General features: G+C 37.0%; 1 protein-coding gene across 1 annotated transcript in view; it reads right to left on the bottom strand.

Annotated features, from left to right (window-relative positions):
- GTF3C3 (general transcription factor IIIC subunit 3) overlaps positions 1-21,534 on the bottom strand; it is a 38,107-nt gene that overhangs the window by 10,641 nt on the left and 5,932 nt on the right. The window contains exons 5-13 of the mRNA XM_060622752.3: positions 14,481-14,672; positions 13,784-13,949; positions 11,065-11,212; positions 10,444-10,516; positions 6,768-6,871; positions 5,265-5,436; positions 3,354-3,556; positions 2,675-2,776; positions 1,466-1,601 (exon numbers count right to left, since the gene is read on the bottom strand). Coding sequence (XP_060478735.1) covers positions 1,466-1,601; positions 2,675-2,776; positions 3,354-3,556; positions 5,265-5,436; positions 6,768-6,871; positions 10,444-10,516; positions 11,065-11,212; positions 13,784-13,949; positions 14,481-14,672 — 1,296 coding nt within the window. The remainder of the gene's footprint in view (positions 1-1,465; positions 1,602-2,674; positions 2,777-3,353; positions 3,557-5,264; positions 5,437-6,767; positions 6,872-10,443; positions 10,517-11,064; positions 11,213-13,783; positions 13,950-14,480; positions 14,673-21,534) is intronic.

The following is a 21,534-nucleotide window of genomic DNA, read 5'->3' as shown; positions in this document are numbered from 1 at the left end:
TGACTCTTGATTTCAGCTCACAGTTTGAGTTCAAACCCGCACTGGGCTCCGTGCTGACAGCGCAGAGACTGCTTGGAATTCTCTCTTTCCCTCTCTCTCTGCCTCTCCCTCACTTGTGCTCTCTCCCTCACTCAAGCTTTCTCCAAAAAAATAAATAAACTTAAAAAAAAAAAAAAAGTACAAAGATGCATGTAACATAAAGAGACCTTGTTCATCCTATCCTGGTACACAAATGTAACATGATCCCTACCATGATGAAATTAACAAAAAAACCCCTTTATGAACCTAAGAAAAACCCACAATGGACCTGAAATGAGAAAATACTGAAAGAGAAAACTTGACAGAATCACATATAGAGAAAAATATAATATAGTCTTAAACACATGAAGCAGAGTCTGCCTTTGAGATGGGCCCAGAACCATGAGCTGTAGAGATAGGCTTCTGAGGCATTTATGAGCAGCTAGATTATGAGCAGCTGATCCTCATTCCTTTCCTGACTCTCCTCCCCTGAAAAGCCTACTTATGTTAGGTCCTCATAATGTGCTTACAGAGATTCAGCTCTTCTGGATTTTAAAACCCTTTTCCATTGCACACTGCACACATTGACAGACTGATACCTCCAGTTTAGACTCTTTTCAAGTTTCTCTTTTCAACCTCACCCAAACATACTTGAGGCATACTTGAGGCATTACTAAATATAGACGCCTTTTAAAATCAAATTACTCGAGACTAGGTCAAAGCAATTTATTTTAGAGTTTCTACAACTATTGCTACATTTATCAAAAATGAATTTAACAGAGAATGAAATACATGTAATTGAAGTGACTGGACAAATATAGTAATTTATACTGCCATCTAATCTTCACAAATTTCTTAAAATAACATATTTTCTTCTTAAAAGGTCAAAAGTTCTGTTTAGTTTTTTCACAGGGAGATCCAAGCAGATGGTTTCCTTCTAATTTTTAAAAAGTAAAGTATTTACATGTAGCCTTCCTTTTCTTCTTTTAACATCAAATGAGTTTATTATACTTGAAGGATCTGGATTAGAAATTTCATTTTATTTGAAAACGGTGTATTTTCTTTTTTTTCTATGAGAGAGAGAGAGAGAGAGCAGAGGAGAGGGGCAGAGGGAGAGAGGGAGAGGGGGAGGGAGGGAGACGGAGAGAGAGAGAGAGAGGGAGAGAGAGAGAGAGATTGAGAGAGAGAGAGAGAGAGAGAGAGAGAGATTGAGAGAGAGAATCTTAAGTAGGATCTATGCTGAGCGGGGAGCCGGACGTGGGGCTCCATCCCACAATGCTAAATCATGACGTGAGCCAAAATTAAGAGTCAGATACTCAACTGACTGAGCCACCCAGGTGCCCCAGAAAAGGGTATATTTTCAATTAAGTTACTATCAGGTATTATTTCATGAATATTTTTTGAATTCAGTCACATTTTATGCAATAAAGCAAATGAAAGTAATTACCTTTTGCATCACAATTTGCGGTCTCTTGGTCACTGTTGTCTGATATTTTGTCTCTTGACACTTTTATAAGGTAGAGATGCCTCTCTCCAGATTTGGAGCTAGATATCAAACAAACTTGAGCTCTATTCATTGCTACCTGAATTTAAAATAACAATTTGAGATTTTTTTAGTCATATACCTTTTTTTAATATTTTATTTTTAAGTAATCTCCATACCCAACATGGGGCTCAAACTCACAACCACAAGATAAAGAGTCTTGTGCCCCTCCAAATGAGCCCGTCAGGCACTCGAGTCATATAATTTTTTAAAGAAAATCTATGGGTCACAAGTACCACAGGTATACCTGAAATCTTCTTTAGTAGGGAAAAAAAAAGGCCAAATTACTGTGTATTTAAACACCTAAAAGAGAACAGACTTATTTTTTTCTTCCCAAGGGAATTTAGATCACACTGCTTACCTTAGCAGGGAAAAAGAAGGCAATTCACATTAACTCATAACATATGTACATGCACACATAACCACTTCCCTGAAAAAAAGCTAGACTTGGAAATGATGTCACACATGGAAAAGATTTTTGCAAAGTGAACAATTTTGGCACGTGGTACTGTCTACAAAGCCAGTAACTGATCACACTATGGTTCTCACTTTTCTGAGTTTGTACTAGCAAAAACTTTATTTCACTTACTCTACCTACAGTCAAGTTTACACTTTCATGTAGAACTTTCAGTTACAGTCAACCCTTGAACAATACAGGTTTGAACTGCACAGGTTCACTTATACATGGGTTTTTATAGTACAGTACTATAAATGTATTTTCTCTTCCTTATAATTTTCTTAACAACATTTTCTTTTCTCTAGCTTCCTTTAAGAATACAGTATACAATACCTTTAACACACAAAATATGTGTTAATCACCTGTTCATGTTATCAGTAAGGCTTCCAGTCAACAGTCGGCTAGTAGTAGTTATGTTTTGGGGAAGTTAAAAGTTATATGCGAATTTCAACTGTGTTAGGGTTGATGGTCCTAACTCCCATGTTGTTCAAAGGTCATACATACCAGTAACCTCTAAGTCTTTTGTCTATATCTGACTTTCATTTTCAAAAGTTTGAGAGTAGAACAGTTATAAAATAGCTGTAATCTATGTTTCAATCAAATTCTAAACATTTAAACAGTCAACAGCACTAACATAAGGAAAGACCATTACCCACCTTTAAAAGCATGGCTAACATGGTAAGTAAGGTATCCACATAACCATACGTTTTGCCTTGGGAAAACAATAGAGTAGAACGATGAAGCAATAACTTCAGTTCCTAAATAAATAAGCACATGATAATGAATGTGACAAGATTCCTTTGCTGTAAGTTGTTTTGTCTGCATGGAAGAGTTGTGTTTTTTTTTATTTTTTTATTTTTTTATTTTTACATTTATTTATTTTTGAGAGACAGAGACAGAACACAAGTGGGGGGAGGGACAGAGAGAGAGAAGGAGACACAGAATCTGAAGCAGGCTCCAGGCTCCGAGCTGTCAGCACAGACCCTGACATGGGGCTCAAACTCACAAACTGTGAGATCATGACCTGAGCCGAAGTCAGACACTTAACCAACTGAACCACCCAGGCGCCCCAGAAGAGTTTTGTTTTAGAAACCAAACCTTAACAACATTTGCTTTATGATCTTTCACAACTTAAGATCCAACATTTTAGACACACAACTTACAGAGTTTAACAAGAGGCTGAAACTTAAATTCAAAATTACTTTTCAAAAATGGTGAATTTAATACACTAAAATAAATCTTTTGGATACAAACCGTATACACATCCTTAACGGAGGAAAAAGTTCAAAAACACAATCCACCAAGGAAAACTTCCTTTCACATGACATGGCCTACCTGCTGTGCAGCATTTGCATCCTGTGCTAAAGTATCTGGGTCATACATTGGTTCCAGAGCTTCCAGAGCTTTCTCAGGACGGCCCAGCTGCTGCTGAAGGGTGGAAAGTGAAATTCTTGCATCCAAATGAAGGGGGGCCAGATCAACCACTTTGCCATAGCTTTCCGCAGCGCGTTCCATATAGCCTAAGGCCTTTAAACATTCTAAGATGATGTTAAAATAAAGCATAATAAATATGATCTACAGATTTGTAAGCTTGCCAAAATTATTTTTCCACTTTAAAGAAATATTAAATATTTCTTATATTAAATATAAAATTAATATAAAATATAATATTAAATATAAAATATTCCACTTTAAAGAATTATAACAAAAATGAAATGTCTGCAGATTTCTAATACTTTAAAACAGCCATTCCTTCTAATCTCCATCTACTGATTGATCCATCTATTGATTTCTCTAACTAAATCCAAATTGCTACAAGGATGTAATCAGCACATACATACACTTTGAGGTTCTGCTTTATTTACTTATTAGCATTATACTTTCAACATTTCCCACATCTTCCTTAGCATTTTGAATGGTTATAACATTCAACTATTTATTTAACCATATTATCTGATATTTAGGTTATTTCTGAATTTATACTCTAATACATAGCAATGCAGTAAACATTTTCATGTATATAAGCCATGTCTAAAAATTGGCAAACCTATTTAACCCACAGAGGTGTTTTGTTAGGCCACAGTGCTGTTAAAAACAATACATGGCCTCCATTTTTTAAATTTCGGATTTTTATGAACTCTAAGTTACCGGATTCTTTTGACAAATCTGAATTGGCAACACTCTCCTGTTCCCACATGGCACATCAGCCTATGCTGAGAAACAGCAGCATCCTCTGGAGAGGGCTCTCCAGTTCTCCCCCCAAGCCCTGCGCCTCTTCACTTGCCCACTTCACTCATTTTCGTTATTTGCCAGGCTCCTGAGTTTTGTGATACCCAATATAAACTACCTCCCCTCATCTCACTCAATTATTTCCTCAGGGTAAGTTCTCAGAAGGGAAGTTACTGGGCTCTATTCCTCAAACTTTATGCCAATCAGTCATTAAATCCTACCAGTTGAACTCTCCAGCGACAACACTAATCTAGGCCTTTTCCATCTCATTCCCTTTTCATTACAATTACCTCCTAAAATGGTTCTTTCTCTTTCAATTGCTTTCTCAAATCTAAAATTTCTCAACTCTCTCCCGAGTATCATCTTTAGGTTAAACTTTGATAGTAAGCAATAAAAACTCCATCTCCCTGCTCATGTCTTTTAAATTCAAATATCACAAATAATGTTTTTATGATGGTTATTACATTTGTATTCATGTTCACTCATCCAAACAGTAAAGAGTTATCTTTAAGTGCTCTTAGCAATTTCATATTGTGATAGGTCTCAAAATAACCCAAATTGTCAATCAATGCTTCTCTAGTTATAGAAAACTTCTATACTTCTATTACTAGAAGTCAGAGCCTATGGTTAAGACAGGTAAATGACTTGTATAAAGTATTTTTACCAGGGACATGGTTAGTCTTACTTCATTCCAGTAGCATTAAGTAAATCTTTCTTCCAAAGCATTAATGTGGGGGAAATCATATAGTGGCATACCATGACAATTTAAAATACTAACATTCATAGGGTTGCAAAATCACTATGTTGTACACCTAAAACTAATGTAACACTGTGTGTCAACTATACGCAAAAAACAAGCAAACAAAAGAAACTGATATTCAAAAAACTGCCCTGAAACTAGAAATACTTTCACTTTTACCAAGACATTAATATTTTAAATAATTATTACCATTTTGGAAAGTAAGTTCTTGCCTGTTTATATGATTAAAACTTCTCCCTCCCACAAAGAAGTATTACCTGCATGCCGAAGCCAAACTACTGCGAGGTTGTATCTTTCAGAGCAGACTAATGCACTAAGGAGGGGAAGTGCAGAATTATATTCACCAACATCCAGAAAAGCTTCAGCAACATCTAGATAGAGGTCTCCCATATCTTCAGGATTCTGTTCCACTAGTGTTGTCAAGAGAGGCTAGACCCCAAAATAAAAGTCTGAAGTCAAACAATCATTACAAATATGGACATGTAGGTATATTTCTCTTTTCACATGTCTATCAGTTATTTGAAGCAAGCCGAAAAGGAGCAAGGTTTAATGAAAACAGCTTTAAATAACCATTTTTCTATTCATTTCTGAATCTCTATTTCTCTATTAGAAAGAACTCATACTACCATCACTCATTCAACATACTACTTTTAAAGTATTTTTTTTTAATGTTTATTTATTTTTGAGAGAGATCAAGCATAAGTGGGAAAGGGGCAGAGAGAGAGGGGGACAGAGGATCCGAAGCAGGCTCTGCATTGACAGCAGAGAGCCCAACGTGGGGTTTGAATTCACAAACTGTGAGATCATGACTTGAGCTGAAGTCAGATGCTCAACCGACTGAGCCACACATTACTTTTGAAGGGCTGGTGTAAGCAGACATGGCAGGAGCTAAGATAACACTGACTTGCTGTGCTCTTTCTGTGCTAAGACAAACATACCCAAGCTTCAGGGCCTCTGTGTTTGCTGATATTTCTGTCATTATTCAAAGGTCACCTTTTCAGAGAGGGCTTTCCTGACCACCCTCCTACTCCCAATATTCTCTGTTCTTCACTGTTTGATTTTTTCCAGAGTATGTACCACCAACTAACATCCTATATTTTGCATATTTATTTTGTTATCCATTTACTCCCATTAGAATAAAAGATCCATGAGGGCAGGGTTTGTGTATTATATTCAATACCTTATCCTAAGGTCTGCAAAGCAGATGCCCAATAAATTTTTTTATTCAACGAAATACTCCAAAGCTGGCAAAAGGGAAGAACTTTCAGAATTTACCAACTGTCTAAAAAGCCCAATCTCAAATTCTGATCTCTGGATTGTTCTCATTTAAAAAGGAAAACAAGGGGCACCTGGGTGGCTCAGTTGGCTAAGCATCCAACTCTTGGTTTTGGCTCAGGTCATGATTTCACAGTTCGTGGGTCCGAGCCCCCCACTGGGCTCTACAATGACGTTGCAGAGACTGCTTAGGATTGTCTCTCTCCCTTATCTCTTTCTGCCCCTCCTGAGCTCACATGCGCACTCTCTCCTTCTCTCTCAAAATAAATAAATAAACTTAAAAAAAGAAAAGAAAAGAGAAACAAATCATTACAAGCCCAGTTCAGCTTTTGTAAGATATTCACACACAAATAATTTGATGCTTATGGTGACTTCCTGGGTTACTGAAAAATGTGAAATCTAGGGTAAACTTAAAATTACTTGTCATCTAAAGAAAATGTGATTTTATCTGAAGTATCTCAAGTGCAGATCTTAATGTTACTTACATTAAGTGGTTCAAGAATGTTGAGATGTACAAGGCAGACCATCAACTTCACTGTGATATCTATTGGCACACCATCAGGTATAGTGCAGGTAACATTTTCACCAGCTATGGATTAGAAAGACAGGCAAAAAGCAGTTCCTATATGCAAGCTTAGAATGTAGGGCAAATGAAGCAAGCTCTGTATCTTCTACATAAGATCTCATTTACTTCATTCAGAGCAAATGATTCTGTAGTCAATTCTAAGTTGGACCAACTCTTATTACTAGGTTTTTATATTCTCTTCAGTCTGTCCTTTGGTAGCAATTATCCTTCCAATTCTTTTCCTAATACTTTATCCACTTATCTGAAACCTACAGAAACTCCCACACCTATCAAATCTACAGAGAAAAAAAAAGAGAAAGACAAAAATGACCAACAAGAATATATACACTCTTTCTTTTTTGAATTCAAAAGTCTCTTTTCAGTCTTTATGATAAAGAGGCTAAGAAAGGAATAAATTAAATGTTGTGTTATTTTCTAAAACTTCATTAAGGTAAAACAGTTAAAAAAATTTTAACGTTTATTCATTTTTGAGCAGGGGAAGGGCAGAGAGAGGGGGAGACAGAGACTCTGAAGCAGGCTCCAGGCTCTGAGCTGTCAGCACAGACAGAGCCTGATGTGGGGCTCAAACCTACAAACTGCGAGATCATGACCTGAGCCAAAGTCGGACACTCAACCAACCGAGCCACCCAGGTGCCCCAAGGTAAAACAATTTTTAAAGCCCTGAGAAATCAGTCAAAGGAATTTTTATCCACATTTAAAATATTTTGTATTTTGTAAAGTCTAGTAAGTTCCAAGTAAGTTTCCATTTCAGAAAAAAAAAAAAACACTGAAGCATAAACATCAGAGATTGATCTTAAGTGATAGAATAAAACCTACAATTATATTAAAATGAAATAACTCATGTTTTATAGAATTTGCCATATAAATTATAGAATTCCCTAAAATTATGAAGTCATGGAAGGATTTAGACAAGTTTAATTGATAGATTATTTTTATCTCTAAGCTCCAATATAATAACTGTTACAGGAAACCAACTTAAGACATTTATTTTCCTCAAACAGAGTCCTAAAATTTAAATTTACCTAGACCATAAGCTCCATGAGGATAAGGACTAATCTGACTCACAACTATATCCACAGCCTATTTCTTCTGTAGACAGTGGCTATGGCATACCCATTAAAGATATAGTGTGTACAGATGTGTAAATCAAAAATTTGATTTCAAGAATAATCACAAAGTAAAACTCAATGTTATGTTGAAAATAAGACACATGCCTGAAATCATATAACTCAGGAAGGTTGAAAACAAAATGGCAAACCAAAGATACAATAGGCAAATGAAAACAAAAAGAAAGCAGGGGTTACAATCTCATCAGACAAAGTAGAATTTGGATGAACTATATTTTAATAGAAATAAGAGGGTCACTTTATAATGCTATAGGACAGGGGTGCCTGGGTGGCTCAGTCAGTTGAGCGTCTGACTTCAGCTCTGGTCATGATCTCATGGTTCATGAGTTCGAGCCCCGCGTTGGGCTGTGTGTTGACAGCTTGGAGCCTGGAGCCTGTTTCAGATTCTGTGTCTGTCTCTCTCTCTCTCTGCCCATCCCCACTTGCGTGCGCTCTCTCTCTCTCAAAATAAACAAATATTATAATGCTATAGGACAGTGCCACTCAAAGGGAAGTCTGAAGCCTGTAGTGGTCCACAAGCGGTTACCAGTTCTATCAGGTAAGTACAGAGATTGAGAATAATTATTTAGACACTTTAGTGGCAATTTGACAATGCTAAAGAAGGCAGTAGATATTATTTACAGCCCCTACAGTTTAAATAATAGTTTATCAACTAACATATAGCAGCGGTATCTTTTTATTTATTTATTTATTTTGAGGGAGAGAGAGAGAGAGAGAGAGAGTGTGTGCATGAGTAGGGGAGGAGCAGAGAGAGAGGGAGAAAGAAAATCCCAAGCAGGCTCCGTGCTAAGAGCAGTATCTTTTAAACCTCATTTTATTGTGAACCTCAATGGAAATGCTTATTAATCCACCAATAAATGTTCTCATTTTCAAAAATGCATATGAAAAACAAATTTTGCTTACATTGAAAGTGTTTTAATGTCCTAGTTGTCTGGATTATCTCTTTCTTTAAAGTTATTTTATCAACTCTAAGATGCCCGATTTCAGATACACCATTATTTTATATACTAAGAGAGACAAACACCACTACTTTAACTGTGACATGTTGTTGATTTATGTTAAGATGTTTCCTGAATTCAGATATGTTAAATCATTAAGAAAGGAAGGGAGGGAGGGAGGGAGGGAGGAAGGAAGGAAGGAGGAGGAATGGCCAATGAAACTCAGCAAAATATATTAAACAAAATGACTAACAAACATATCTACAATTAAAAGTTGAACATAATTCTATTTTTCCTTAATATTTTTTTTTTAATTTTTTTTAATGTTTATTTATTTTTGAGACAGAGAGAGACAGAGCATGAACGGGGGAGGGGCAGAGAGAGAGGGAGACACAGAATCGGAAACAGGCTCCAGGCTCCGAGCCATCAGCCCAGAGCCCGACGCGGGGCTCGAACTCACGGACCGCGAGATCGTGACCTGGCTGAAGTCGGACGCTTAACCGACTGCGCCACCCAGGCGCCCCCCAGCATAGAATCTTATAAGAAACTCTTATTGAACTGGGCTCTTCATTCCCCAAAAACTTTTCACTTCAATATTTATCTTTCCCACGTCTTATTGGTGCCTTGTTCTCTATGAATTAGCACACAAATTGACTGTAAAAATGAATTACTACTTTACATTAGGATAGATCCTTTAAAAAAAAAAAGGCTTTTGTTTTTGAATAATTATGCCTTAACCCAAAGGATTATATAATGATGGAATTTTTAGGCTTCATGACTGCCAGGGAGAGAAGTATTTTGAAGCAGGCAGTACTCAGGTAACAAGTGTCTTCCCACTTCCCCACCACCACCAAAAGCCTCATGGGGTAGAGGTGGAAGGTACTACATAGGAATTTCCTCACAAGAAAAGGGACATCTATTTTGCCCAGAGTTCAATTTTATTACAACCTCAGACAGGGTCTTGCATGCTAATATTTGCACAGAACAGGTTAATGGGTGTGATACAAAGGAAAAAGCTGAAAGGGATACTGCAAGCCATACTTCAGGTATGACTTTCTAGCCAGATCCCTAACTACATATTTTAAGCTTTCAAAGATAGTAATCATATCAGTTTCTACTTTTTATGTGAATGCTTAAGTTTGAAGTAGATTTTTTTCAAGGAGAGTATTTTAAGTCCTTCCTAAAAATTAAACTGCTTTATATCCAAATGTTTTTGATAGCTGTTCAGTAATCCATTCTTTGTTCACGTATCACTAAAAAGACCTGGATCAATGAGAAATGCCATGTTCAAATGGATGTACTGAGAAGTAAAAAGGGACCGAAAACAATTTTTTAAAAAGATGTCTTGTGAGTAAATATCCATAAGAAAAAGATATGAAATCTCTATAAAGAAAAAAATGCTTCTGGGACAACTTGTTATGAGAACATTTAACTATCAATTTCTAAATGCCACATTATAAAAAAGAGAGGATTATGTATACTATCCACTCTATGCAGAAGGAACTACAACCTTTATTCTCTTCTGAAGTGCCTTCTTCTGTAGTTTTTTTTTCCAGCACAATTCCAGAAAAATCTGTTATTACCTAAAAGAATGGAAGAAAAAAAGGAAATGATATAATAGATACATATGAAAAACCTTTTCACAATGCAAAGATTTGTACAGTTAATTCAAATAATATATAGTTCATCCTAAATGAACTATAAAAAGCATCAACAAATCTCTTTAAAATAAGGAACCACTGTGATATATTAACGTTTTTATATCATATTAACTAAATGTTTAACAGAAGATACATAATTCCCCTATATCAAACCAAACTACTGTTCCCAACAGCTTAGGAACGGAATCACAGCAATTGGTCTGGCTGCTCAGTCCTGCTACCCTGAAGTACAGACTATCTGGCACCTGTGATAATGGCGAGAGCTTTTATCATATAACTATACTTTACCTTTCATATGGAATTACTATAGAATCTAGAAATCTGTTTCCATATAGACTTTAAAAATATAACTTAGTATATAAATAATTTAATTTTTTATAACTCAAGTGAGGAATTGTCAATTTGTAAGAATTTCTAAAATGCAGAAATGTGTCCTAAATCTAAGAGAGAAACACATTACATGTTCCTACCTCCAAAGCTCTGTCATACTGTTTGTTAGAAATATATAGTTCAGCTGCTACATTAACATCTTCCATGGAAACAAGACCCTGATGTTTTGAAAAAGCTTCTTCAATTATGTTAATAGCTGAAGTAACATCATTGGCTTCATAGTAACTCCTGAAAAAATAAATGACAAAATGGATGAATACTTATTTAATTCAGATTATAAAACTCACATCCTTGCTCAGACCATCCATTACCTATGATTTCCATTTTATTAAAATCAGAGAGGAGAAAAAACTTTTCCTTAAAATCATAATCATAGCTGATCCAGAGAAAAATGGGCAATGCCCATTTGACAATGCCATCATGTCAAGCCCCTCATTCTACAAAAGCTACCTCATACCATTCCAGCTCATCCTCCCTATCACCCAATTCCAACAACTGTTCCACCTCAGTGGGGTCTACAAAGCATCGATCTACCTGTTTCACTGTCCTGCAGCCTCTTGTCTTCACTTTCCTCCTTCTCCATAGACCAACATTGTAATTACTCCCTTGTGCATCTCCTCACTTCTCCTGTCCTTCTGTCCCTTCTGATAAAGTCATGTGATAAAATCCCAACCCTTGTTAATCCAAATATGCCTACACTTCACAACCACCTGTCAAGCTGACCATGCTGACTGGACTCACTCTAAATTAATGATCACTAGCCTCAAGTGGGCCCATGGTGCTGTCAGCAGTCTTTCTACAGTTACCTTGTCCAGTACTTTTCAAACCTGAATGTGCATACAAAGCAACTGGGCATCTTGTAAAAAGGCATATTCTGATTCAGTAGAGCTGGGGCAGGACTGAGATTCTAATTTATGACAGGCTCCTAGGTGATACAAATGCTGCAGCAAGGCCCCAAAGACCTAGACAACCGCTTCTCATCTCTCCCTTCAAACCTCCAAAACTCTCTGATCCTCACTGTCAGCTGATGACCTTGCTTCTTAGTTTGCAGAGAACCAGATCATGACATCCCACACCTCCCAATACATCTTCCTACTTACACACACCCATGGCCATATATTCCACATTCTCCACCTATAAGGCAAACCCCCAACTAGATCCCATTCTCTCCAACCTACTGAAGGATATCACTCAAGCAACTGTCCCTTCTCTCATGAATCTTCAGTGTGTTCCTCAATTGTGGATTACACCAGCTGAATACAAATCCATTGTAATTTTTCCCAACTTAAAAATTATCTCTTACCCCTACAACCCATTCTAATTATCTTCTCATTCCTCTGCTCCCCTTATAAATTTCTCCAGAGCTGCCAATACTCCAGGAACCCTCACCCCATCTCCAATGTCAATACTCAGTCCTCATTTTACATGCTCTATCTGGACTATTTCATCCCTCCTCCTTGCAGTGCTTTCTTCAATATATTTCTGGTATATCATGTTCTCTTAGTTTCTTCCTACTTCACTGCCCATTTCCTTTCAGTCTCCCTGCTGCTTCCTCCTGATTTTCCTGATTTCTAAACACTGGAGTGCCTCAGGGTTTAGTCCTAAGAACCCTTCCCTTGTCTGTCTGTGTGTGTGTGTGTGTCCCTCTCTCTCTTTCATACACACACACCCACCCATCTCCTATTAGAACATCGTTGAGTTCAGCCTTAAAATACACCCAGAATCTGATTACTTCTCACCACCTGCACTTTTATCCTGGTCCAGACTACTATTATCCCTTCCACAGATTACTGCACTAACCAGATCAAGATGGTTGATCCCAGATTGAAATACCATTTACAGATACCTCTAGAAAAGAGAGCTTACAAGACATTATTTAGCCAAAATGTTTCCTGCTTTGCTTTGATGTACAGCATGTCAGAGAAGTATAGTAGCATATAATATTTTATTTTTTATTTTTATTTTCAATTTTTTATTTAAACCTAATTAGTTAACATATAGTGTAATATTGGTTTCAGGAGAATTTAGTGATTCTTCACTTATATATAACACCCAGTGCTCAACACAAGTGCCTCCTTAATACCCATCACCCATCTAATCCATCCCCCACTCACCTCCCTCCATCAACCCTCAGTTTGTTCTGTAACGTTAAGTCTCTTGTGGTTTGCTTCCCTCTCTTTTTATTGCCTTCTCTTTTGTTAATCTGTTTTGTTTCTTACATTCCACATGAATGAAATCATGGTATTTGCCTTTCCCTGACTGACTTATTTCACGTACCATACATAATACACTCTAGTTCCATCCACGTCATTGAAAATGGGATATTTTAAAATAAAATATATACCACAGTCAGTGCTGTGTCAACCATAAAGAAAAATTTTTGTCTTAAGATGTTATTCTAGTACTAACTAAAGATACAATTATAGAAAACCCCAGACCACAAACATTTCAATAGCATATTTACAACAACTAATCTAATATTATTGCAAATGTACATCAACTAAGTTATGGAAACCTAGGAACCTAATCATCCTTTTAGAACATGCCCCATTTTTAAACTTCAGAACACTTGAAGGTAATTGTATATACAAATTTTTCTAAGTAATCACACAGTTGACTTGGAAACAGAAAATTACTGAAAAAAAACCCACCTCTATATTTAAGCACAATATAAAATATAGGAAATAAAACACTTCTTTGAACCTCGATAAAAAATATATTCTACTTCAAATATGTGCTTTGACGTGTAAAATAAGATGATTATTAGGAGCATCTATATATACTTCACTCCAAACTTACTTTGCCATATCTCTAGTCAACTGCATAAAACGTTCTCCATCAGATGGAGATAAAAGGTTTAAAATACGCCTATAACCATCCATCGCCATTTTATGATCCCCCATTTGTTCATAAAGGCTTGATCGCTCCCACAGGTAACGGACATTAGTAGGTTCATATTTAAGAGCTAAAAAGAAAAAAGAGAATACAAATTATGGATTTATCACAAAAAGGTGTTCATGATACTTGGGTATGACCAATTCTCTTTTCAGAAAATTAAATGAACGCTCTAAACTAATTGTCTAATAGAACTAAGTGGGTTACTCTGGAACAAATCTATCTTCACAGGAACTCTCAGTTAGGTTTACTCTAAGACCAGACAGAACCTGAATCTCTACATTAATCTTCATTTGGTAACTTAGTGTGATGTTAACCCTCAAGGAACAGCTTAGAACCAACAATGATCTCAGTAGGAAATTGAAGGTAGTGTTCTACCAACTTTTGTGCCATATATTAGCTCACACTATAAAGTTGCTGATAAACATGAAAGCAGACAGGCTCCAAATACTTAACCCTGGGATGACAGAATATAGGGACGACAGAATATAAGGAATAAATACATTTCAGCTAACATCACCCCAGAGTAGCAAGTACAATTATCAAAAAATATATTATGTAACATTTTTATCAAACAAAATAAGAAAAACATTTTAATTACCTTTTGTGTAGCAAAAAATAGCCTGCTTAATATTATCTTGTTCCAGAGACATTTCTGCCAATCTAACCCATTCTTCAGTGTCACTGGGATTTAAATGTGCAGCAATCAACTCAAACTGCAGAGACTTCTCCATGTCACCTTGGTCCTCATATATCATGGCCAGAGTAGAGAATGGCTCATAAGCCAGAGGAGCTATAATGAATTTAAAAAAACAAATTCCACTGACTGAGGAAAGAAGCATGGGATGATGCAATCCTATGGCTCAAATTATGATCTTGTAATAATTAAACTCTTTTAAACACCCTAGCAGAATTATACAAACTACTTGATGGAATTTAGAAGGTATCATTTCATGAAAAACTCTATTCTCCACCATGTGCTCCTTATGAAAATCCCCCTTTGCTAAGGCTAAACATGGCTTAATAACTGAGTGAATTCATCCCAATGAGCATGAAGCACATCAGTGTTGAATCTTCATGATCCAACAACCACAGGCATATGGAATGAATGGACTGAGGATATCTAAACTGCACCTAAATCCAGGATATCAAAATGAATAGTTAATCTGCATTTCTGAAATGTTTCTGAAATGAAGTTCTAAAATCACAAGGGATTGAAGTCAAAGTTATTGTCAAAAATAAACAACTATAAACTAATATAAAGGAAAAGATAATATTGCAATGTAGGAACCAAACAAAATATTCTCAAGAAAAAAGTGTGGTTAATCTTGTTTCTCAGATAGAAAAGAAAAAGCAGTGACCTCAAGTTATCCTAATAAGCAATGCAGGAAATTTTTAAAGTAAACTGTACGTCCAATGTGGGGCTTAAACTCACAACTCCAAGATCAAGAGTTACATGCTCTACCAACTGAACCAGCCAGGTGCTCCAATCCAGGAAATGTTTAACAAGACTTCAGGAAGGTTGGCTGGGAAGACGGTAGAGTAGGCGGACCCTAACCCCACTTCATCCTATGGATGCAACTAGATTAACACTGATATCAGCATAAATAATCCAGAAAACGATCTGAAGACCGGCAGAACAAAAACCACAATAAAAGGTATAGAAGAGGTCACAATGAAGAAGGTATGAAGTGTGAAGACACAGTCTGGGAGACAAAGAGGGCCGTCTGCAACAGGAAGGAAGCCAGTGGTGCAAAGAAGGAAACTTCACACTGGAGAGCCCACAAATGGTGAGGTAATCCCCATAATATTTGCCTTTGAAAGCGAGAGGAGCCGAGTTTCGTTGAGTTCTTATAACCAATGGGACTTAAAGTCTGCAATTTTAAAAATCCACCAGCATGGCTCTAGGAGACCCAAGAGGATATTAGCAAGCAAAGTCCCTACCCTTAGATAGCACAAAAAACAGGCCATGCAGATACCATGCAGAACCAGCAGCTTGAAAGACACCAGGGGCAGATGGGAGGGAGAGTGATTTGTTCATCTCAGAGCACGTCCCAGAGAGACAGGGATCACGGGGAGACCCCTCCAGGAACAAAGGAGCTAGCAGGCGTCATCTCCCTACCCATCTACCCCCAGCATAAACAACAACCACCTGCAGGAACCAACACTCGCTACCTAACTTGTTTAAAGCAAGCCCTGCCCCCTTGTACTTTGGCAGATCCACCCTTCCTAGCCAAGCTGGCCTTAGTCCCCGTTACAGGCCCTTCCCCCAGAAGATCAGTGCAAACCACAGACACCACATCTCCCAACCTGCAAGTTGTGTGGGACTTCAAACGCGGCAGCTGCAAGTGGTGGCAGGTCTCATTTTGCAAGCAGACCACTGCACACCTTGTTAAAATGCAATCCACTTCTGCTGGGGACCAAACAATGCCCACAATAGGCAAAGAGAGCCTCTGCAGACAACTGAACTGAAAGAAAAAGAGGCCAAGACTCAACAGCAGAGCACACAAGACACATATAGGAGACACTCCCTGAAGCACGAGGCCCTGGGGAACAGGGGACACTGGACTACAGTGCACTACAGGACCTCTTCTTCATAAGGATATTATCGTTAAGAGCAAGAGAAGTAGCTGATTTTCCTAACATAAAGAAACAGACACAGAAAGTCAGACAAAATGAAGAGACAGAGAAGTATCTCCCAAATGAAAGTATAGAACCAAACCACAGCAAGAGACCAAAGCAAAATGGATACAAATATGCTTGATACAGAATTTAAAGTAATGATCATAAAGATACTCACTGGAGAAAAGAATGGAAGACATCAGTGAGACCCTTAACACAGAGCTAAAAAAGAATCAATCACAGATGAAGAACATAATAAATGAAATTAAAATACACTTAATGGAATATCAGGCTGGATAAAGCAGAAGAACAAATTAATGACTTAGAAGACACAGTAATGGTAAGTAACCCAGCTGAGCAAAGGAGAGGAAAGAAAATTATGCAAATTGGGAAGTATTAGGAAACTCAATGACTCCATCAACCATAACATAGTAACATAATAACATGTGTATTATAAGGATCTCAGAAGAAGAGAGAGAAGGGGGCAGAAATTTTATTTGAAGATATAACAGCTGAAGACTTCCCCAATCTGGGGAAGGAAACAGATCCAGCTCCTGGAGGCACAGAGATACCTCCAAAAATTCAATAAGGAGGTTCACACCAAGACACATAGTAATTAAAATAGCAAAGTGCACTAATAAGGAAAAAATATAAAAACAGCAAGAGAAAAGAAGACAGTTACACACAAGGGAAACCCTATGAGGCTATCAGCAGATTTTTTAGCAGAAATTTTACAGGCTGTAAGAGAGTGGCATGATATATTCAAAGTGCTAAAAGGGGAAAATCTGTAGACAAGAATACTCTATCCAACAAAGCTATCATTCAGAATAGAAGAAGAGATAAAAAGTTTCTCAGACAAACAAAAAATAAAGGAGTTCATCGCCACTAAGACCAGCCCTACAAGAAAATTAAAGGGGACTCTTTGAATGCAAATGAAAGACCCTACATGAAAGTATGAAAAGTAAAAAACACAAAAGTAAAAGTATTTCTGCAAAAATAAGTCAAAGCATTCATAAAATAAAAGGATGTGAAATATGACACTATGTATCTAAAACATGGAGGGGAGATAAGAATGGGCTTAAGCGACCATCAACTTAATATAGACTGCTATTTGCAAAAGATTTTATATGTGAACCTAATGCCAAACACATAAAAAACCAGTAATACATATGCAAAAAAATAAAGAGACAGGAATCAAAGTATATCATTAAAAAAAAGCCAACAAACCATGAAAGAGCAAGAGAAGAAAGGATCAGAGAAAATATGCAGAAACAACCACAAAACAAGTAACAAAATAGTAATACATATCTATCAATAATTACTTTGAATGTAAATGGACTAAATGCCACTATCAAAAGACAGTGTGACAGAATGGATAAAAAATTAACACCCATGTATATGCTGCCTACAAAAGACTCATTTCAGATTGAAAGACACCTGCAGATTCAAAGTGAAGGGATAGAGAAACATTTATCGTGCAAATGGATGTTAAAAGAAAGCCAGGGTAGCAAGACAACAGACTTTAAAACAAAGAGTTTGGGGTACCTGTCTGGCTCAGTCATTAGAGCATGCAACTCTTGACCTCGGGGTTGTAAGTATGAGCCCTACGTTTGGTGTAAAGATTACTTAAAAAAAATAAAATCTACAAAAAATATATATAATTAAATTAAATTAAATTAATTTAAATTTAAATTAATTTAAAAAAAAGACTGTAAGAAGAGACAAGAGCTTGAGTGGCTCAGTTGGTTAAGGATTCAACTCTTGAATTTCAACTTATGTCATGATCTCATGGTTTGTGGGTTTGCGTCCCACATTGGGCTCTGCACTGACAGTGCAGAGCCTGCTCGAGATTTGGTCTCCCTCTCTCTCTGCCCTTTCCCTACTACTCTCTATCTCTGTCTCAAAATAAATAAAAACATTTTAAAAAATTTTAAAAAGAGACAAAGAAGGATATTATATAATAATAAGGGGGCCAATCCAACAAGAGGATATAACAATTGTAAATATTTATGCACTCACCATGGAAGCACCCAAATACATAAAAACAGTTAATAACAAATATAAAGGAAATAACCAGTAATAATACAATAGTAGTAGAGGATGTAAGTGATGTCCACTTATAACAATGGACAGATCATCCAAACAGAAAATCAACAAACAGTGGTTCTGAATGACACACTGGACCAGATGGATTTAACACATACATTCATAATAAAACAGCAGAATACACATTCTTTTCAAGTGCACATGGAACATTCTCTAGAACAGATCACATTTTAGGCCACAGAAAAAGTCTCAACAAATTAAAAAAAAATTGAAGTCATACCACGCATCTTTACTGACCACAAAACTATGAAACTAGAAATCAACTGTAAGAAAAAATCTGGAAAGAGCACAAATACATGGAAGCTAAATAACATGCTACTACACAATAAGTGGGTCAACCAAGAAATCAAAGAAGAAATCAAAAACTACACGGGAACAAATGAAAACACAATGATCCAAAATCTTTCGGACACAGCAAAACTGGTTCTAAGAGTGAGTTTATAGCAATACAGGACATCAAGAAGCAAGACAATTTTCAAATAAACAACCTAACCTTATATCTAAAGAAGCTAGAAAAAGAAGAATAAAACCCAAGCCCGGCAAAAGGAAGGAAATAATAAAGATCAGAGTGGAGGGGCACCTGGCTGGCTCAGTGGGTATACAATACTCTAGATCTCAGATTGTGATTTCACGCGCCACACTGGGTACAGAGACTACTTAAAAATAAAACCTTAAAAAAAAAAATTAGAGCAGAAACAAATGATAAACTAAAAAAAAAATAGAACAGAACAATGAAACCAGGAGCTAAGTTCTTTGAAAAGATCAACAAAATTGATAAACCTCTAGTAAAATTATCAAAAAAAGGAAAAGGAAAAAAAAAAAAAAGTGAGAGGACCCAAATAAACAAAGTCACAGATGAAAGGAGAGAAATAACAACCAACACCACAGAAATACAAAAACTGTAACAGAAGATTATGCAAACCTTTATGTCAAAAAATTAGACAACTTAGAAGAAATGGATAAATTCCTAGAAACATACAACCTACCAAGACTGAAGCAGGAAGAAATAGAAATTTTGAACAGACCAATAGCAGTAATGAGACTGAAGCAGTAATCAAAAAACCAAAAGTCCAGGATTAGACAGCTTCAGAGGTAAATTCTACCAAACATTTATTTTTTTTATGTTTATTTATTTTGAGAGCAAGTGTGCATGCACACACATCAGCAGGGGAGGGGCAGAGAGAGAGGGAGATAAAGAATCCCAAGCAGGTTCCATGCTGTCAGCACAGAGCCTGATGCAGGGCTGGATCTCACAAACTGTGAGATCATGACCTAAGTCGAAACCGAGAGTTGGACACTTAACCGACTGAGCCACCCATGTGCCCCCTAGCAAACATTTAAAGAAGAGTTAATACCTATTCTCCTCAAACCATTCCAAAAACATAAGAGGAAGGAAAACTTCCAAATTCACTCTATGAGGCCAATATTACCCTGATACCAAAACAAGATAAAGACACTACAAAAAGAACTACAGGCTTGTATCTCTCATGAATACAGATGCAAAACTCCTCAACATATTAGCAAACCAAATCCAACAATACATTAAAAAATCATACAATACAATCAAATGGGATATTCCCAGGATGTAAGGGTGGCTCAGTTTTCACAAAAAATCAACACTATACATCACATCAATAAGAGAAAGGATGAAAACTACATGATCATTTCAACAGATGCAGAAAAAGCATTTGAAAAAGTACAACATCCACTCATGATAAAAATCCTCTGCAAAGCAGATCTAGAAGGAACATACCTCAACATAATAAGGGCCTTATATGAAAAACCCACAACCAATATCACACTCAATGGTAAAAAACTGAGAGCTTTTACCCTAAGATCACAAACAAGACAAGGATGTCCACTCTCATCACTTTTATTCGACATAGTACTGGAAGTCCAAGCCACAGTAATTAGACAATATAAAGAAATAAAAAGCATCCAAACTGGTAAGGAAGAAATAAAACTCTATTTGTAGATGACTTGATACTATATACAGAAAGCCCTGAAGACTCCACCAAAAAACTATTACAACTGATAAATGAATTCAGTAAAGTCACAGGATACAAATCAACGTATATCAATCTGTTGCATTCCGGGGCACCTGGGTGGCTCAGTTGGTTAAGCGGCCAACTTCGGTTCAGGTCATGATCTCGGGGTCTGTGAGTTCAAGCCCCATGTCGGGCTCTGTGCTGACAGCTCAGAGCCTGGAGCCTGTTTCCGATTCTGTGTCTCCCTCTCTCTGACCCTCCCCCGTTCATGCTCTGTCTCTCTCTGTCTCAAAAAAAAATAAACGTTAAAAAAAATTTTTTTTTAAAATCTGTTGCATTCCTATATACTAATAATGAAGCAGCAGAAAGTGAAATCAAGAAAACAATCCCAAGGGCACCTGCCTGGCTCAGCTGGTAAAGCATGTGGCTCCAGATCTCGGAGTCATGAGTCCAATGTAGGGTGTAGAGCTTATTAAAAAAAAAGGGGGAGGGGGCAGACACCTGGGTGGCTCAGTGAGGTGGGCAACCAACTCTTTGATATTGGCTGAGGTCATGATCTTGCAGTTGTAGGATCAAACCCCACATCAGGCTCTGCACTAGGCATGGAGCCTGCTTGCAATTCTCTCTCCCTCTCTCTCTGCCCCTCCCCCACTCACTTGCTCTCTCAAAATAAATAAATAAACTTTAAAAATAAAATAAAAACAGAACTACCCTATGACTCAGTAATTGTATTACTATTAACCCAAAAAATACAAAAACACTAATTTGAAGGGATACATACACCTCAATGTTTATAGCAGCATTATTTATAACGGCCAAACCATGGAAACAGCCCAAATGTCCATCAATAGATGAATGGATAAAGAAGATGGTGTGTGTGTGTGTGCGTGTGCGTGTGCGTGTGTGTGTGTGAGTATTATTTGGCCATAAAAAAAAATG

The sequence above is a fragment of the Panthera onca genome, chromosome C1, assembly GCF_046562875.1.
Source record: "Panthera onca isolate mPanOnc1 chromosome C1, mPanOnc1 haplotype 2, whole genome shotgun sequence".
In the NCBI taxonomy this organism is placed as follows: domain Eukaryota; kingdom Metazoa; phylum Chordata; class Mammalia; order Carnivora; family Felidae; genus Panthera; species Panthera onca.
Note: the sequence above shows the minus strand (reverse complement) of the source record. Positions and strands in the feature narration are given on the sequence as shown.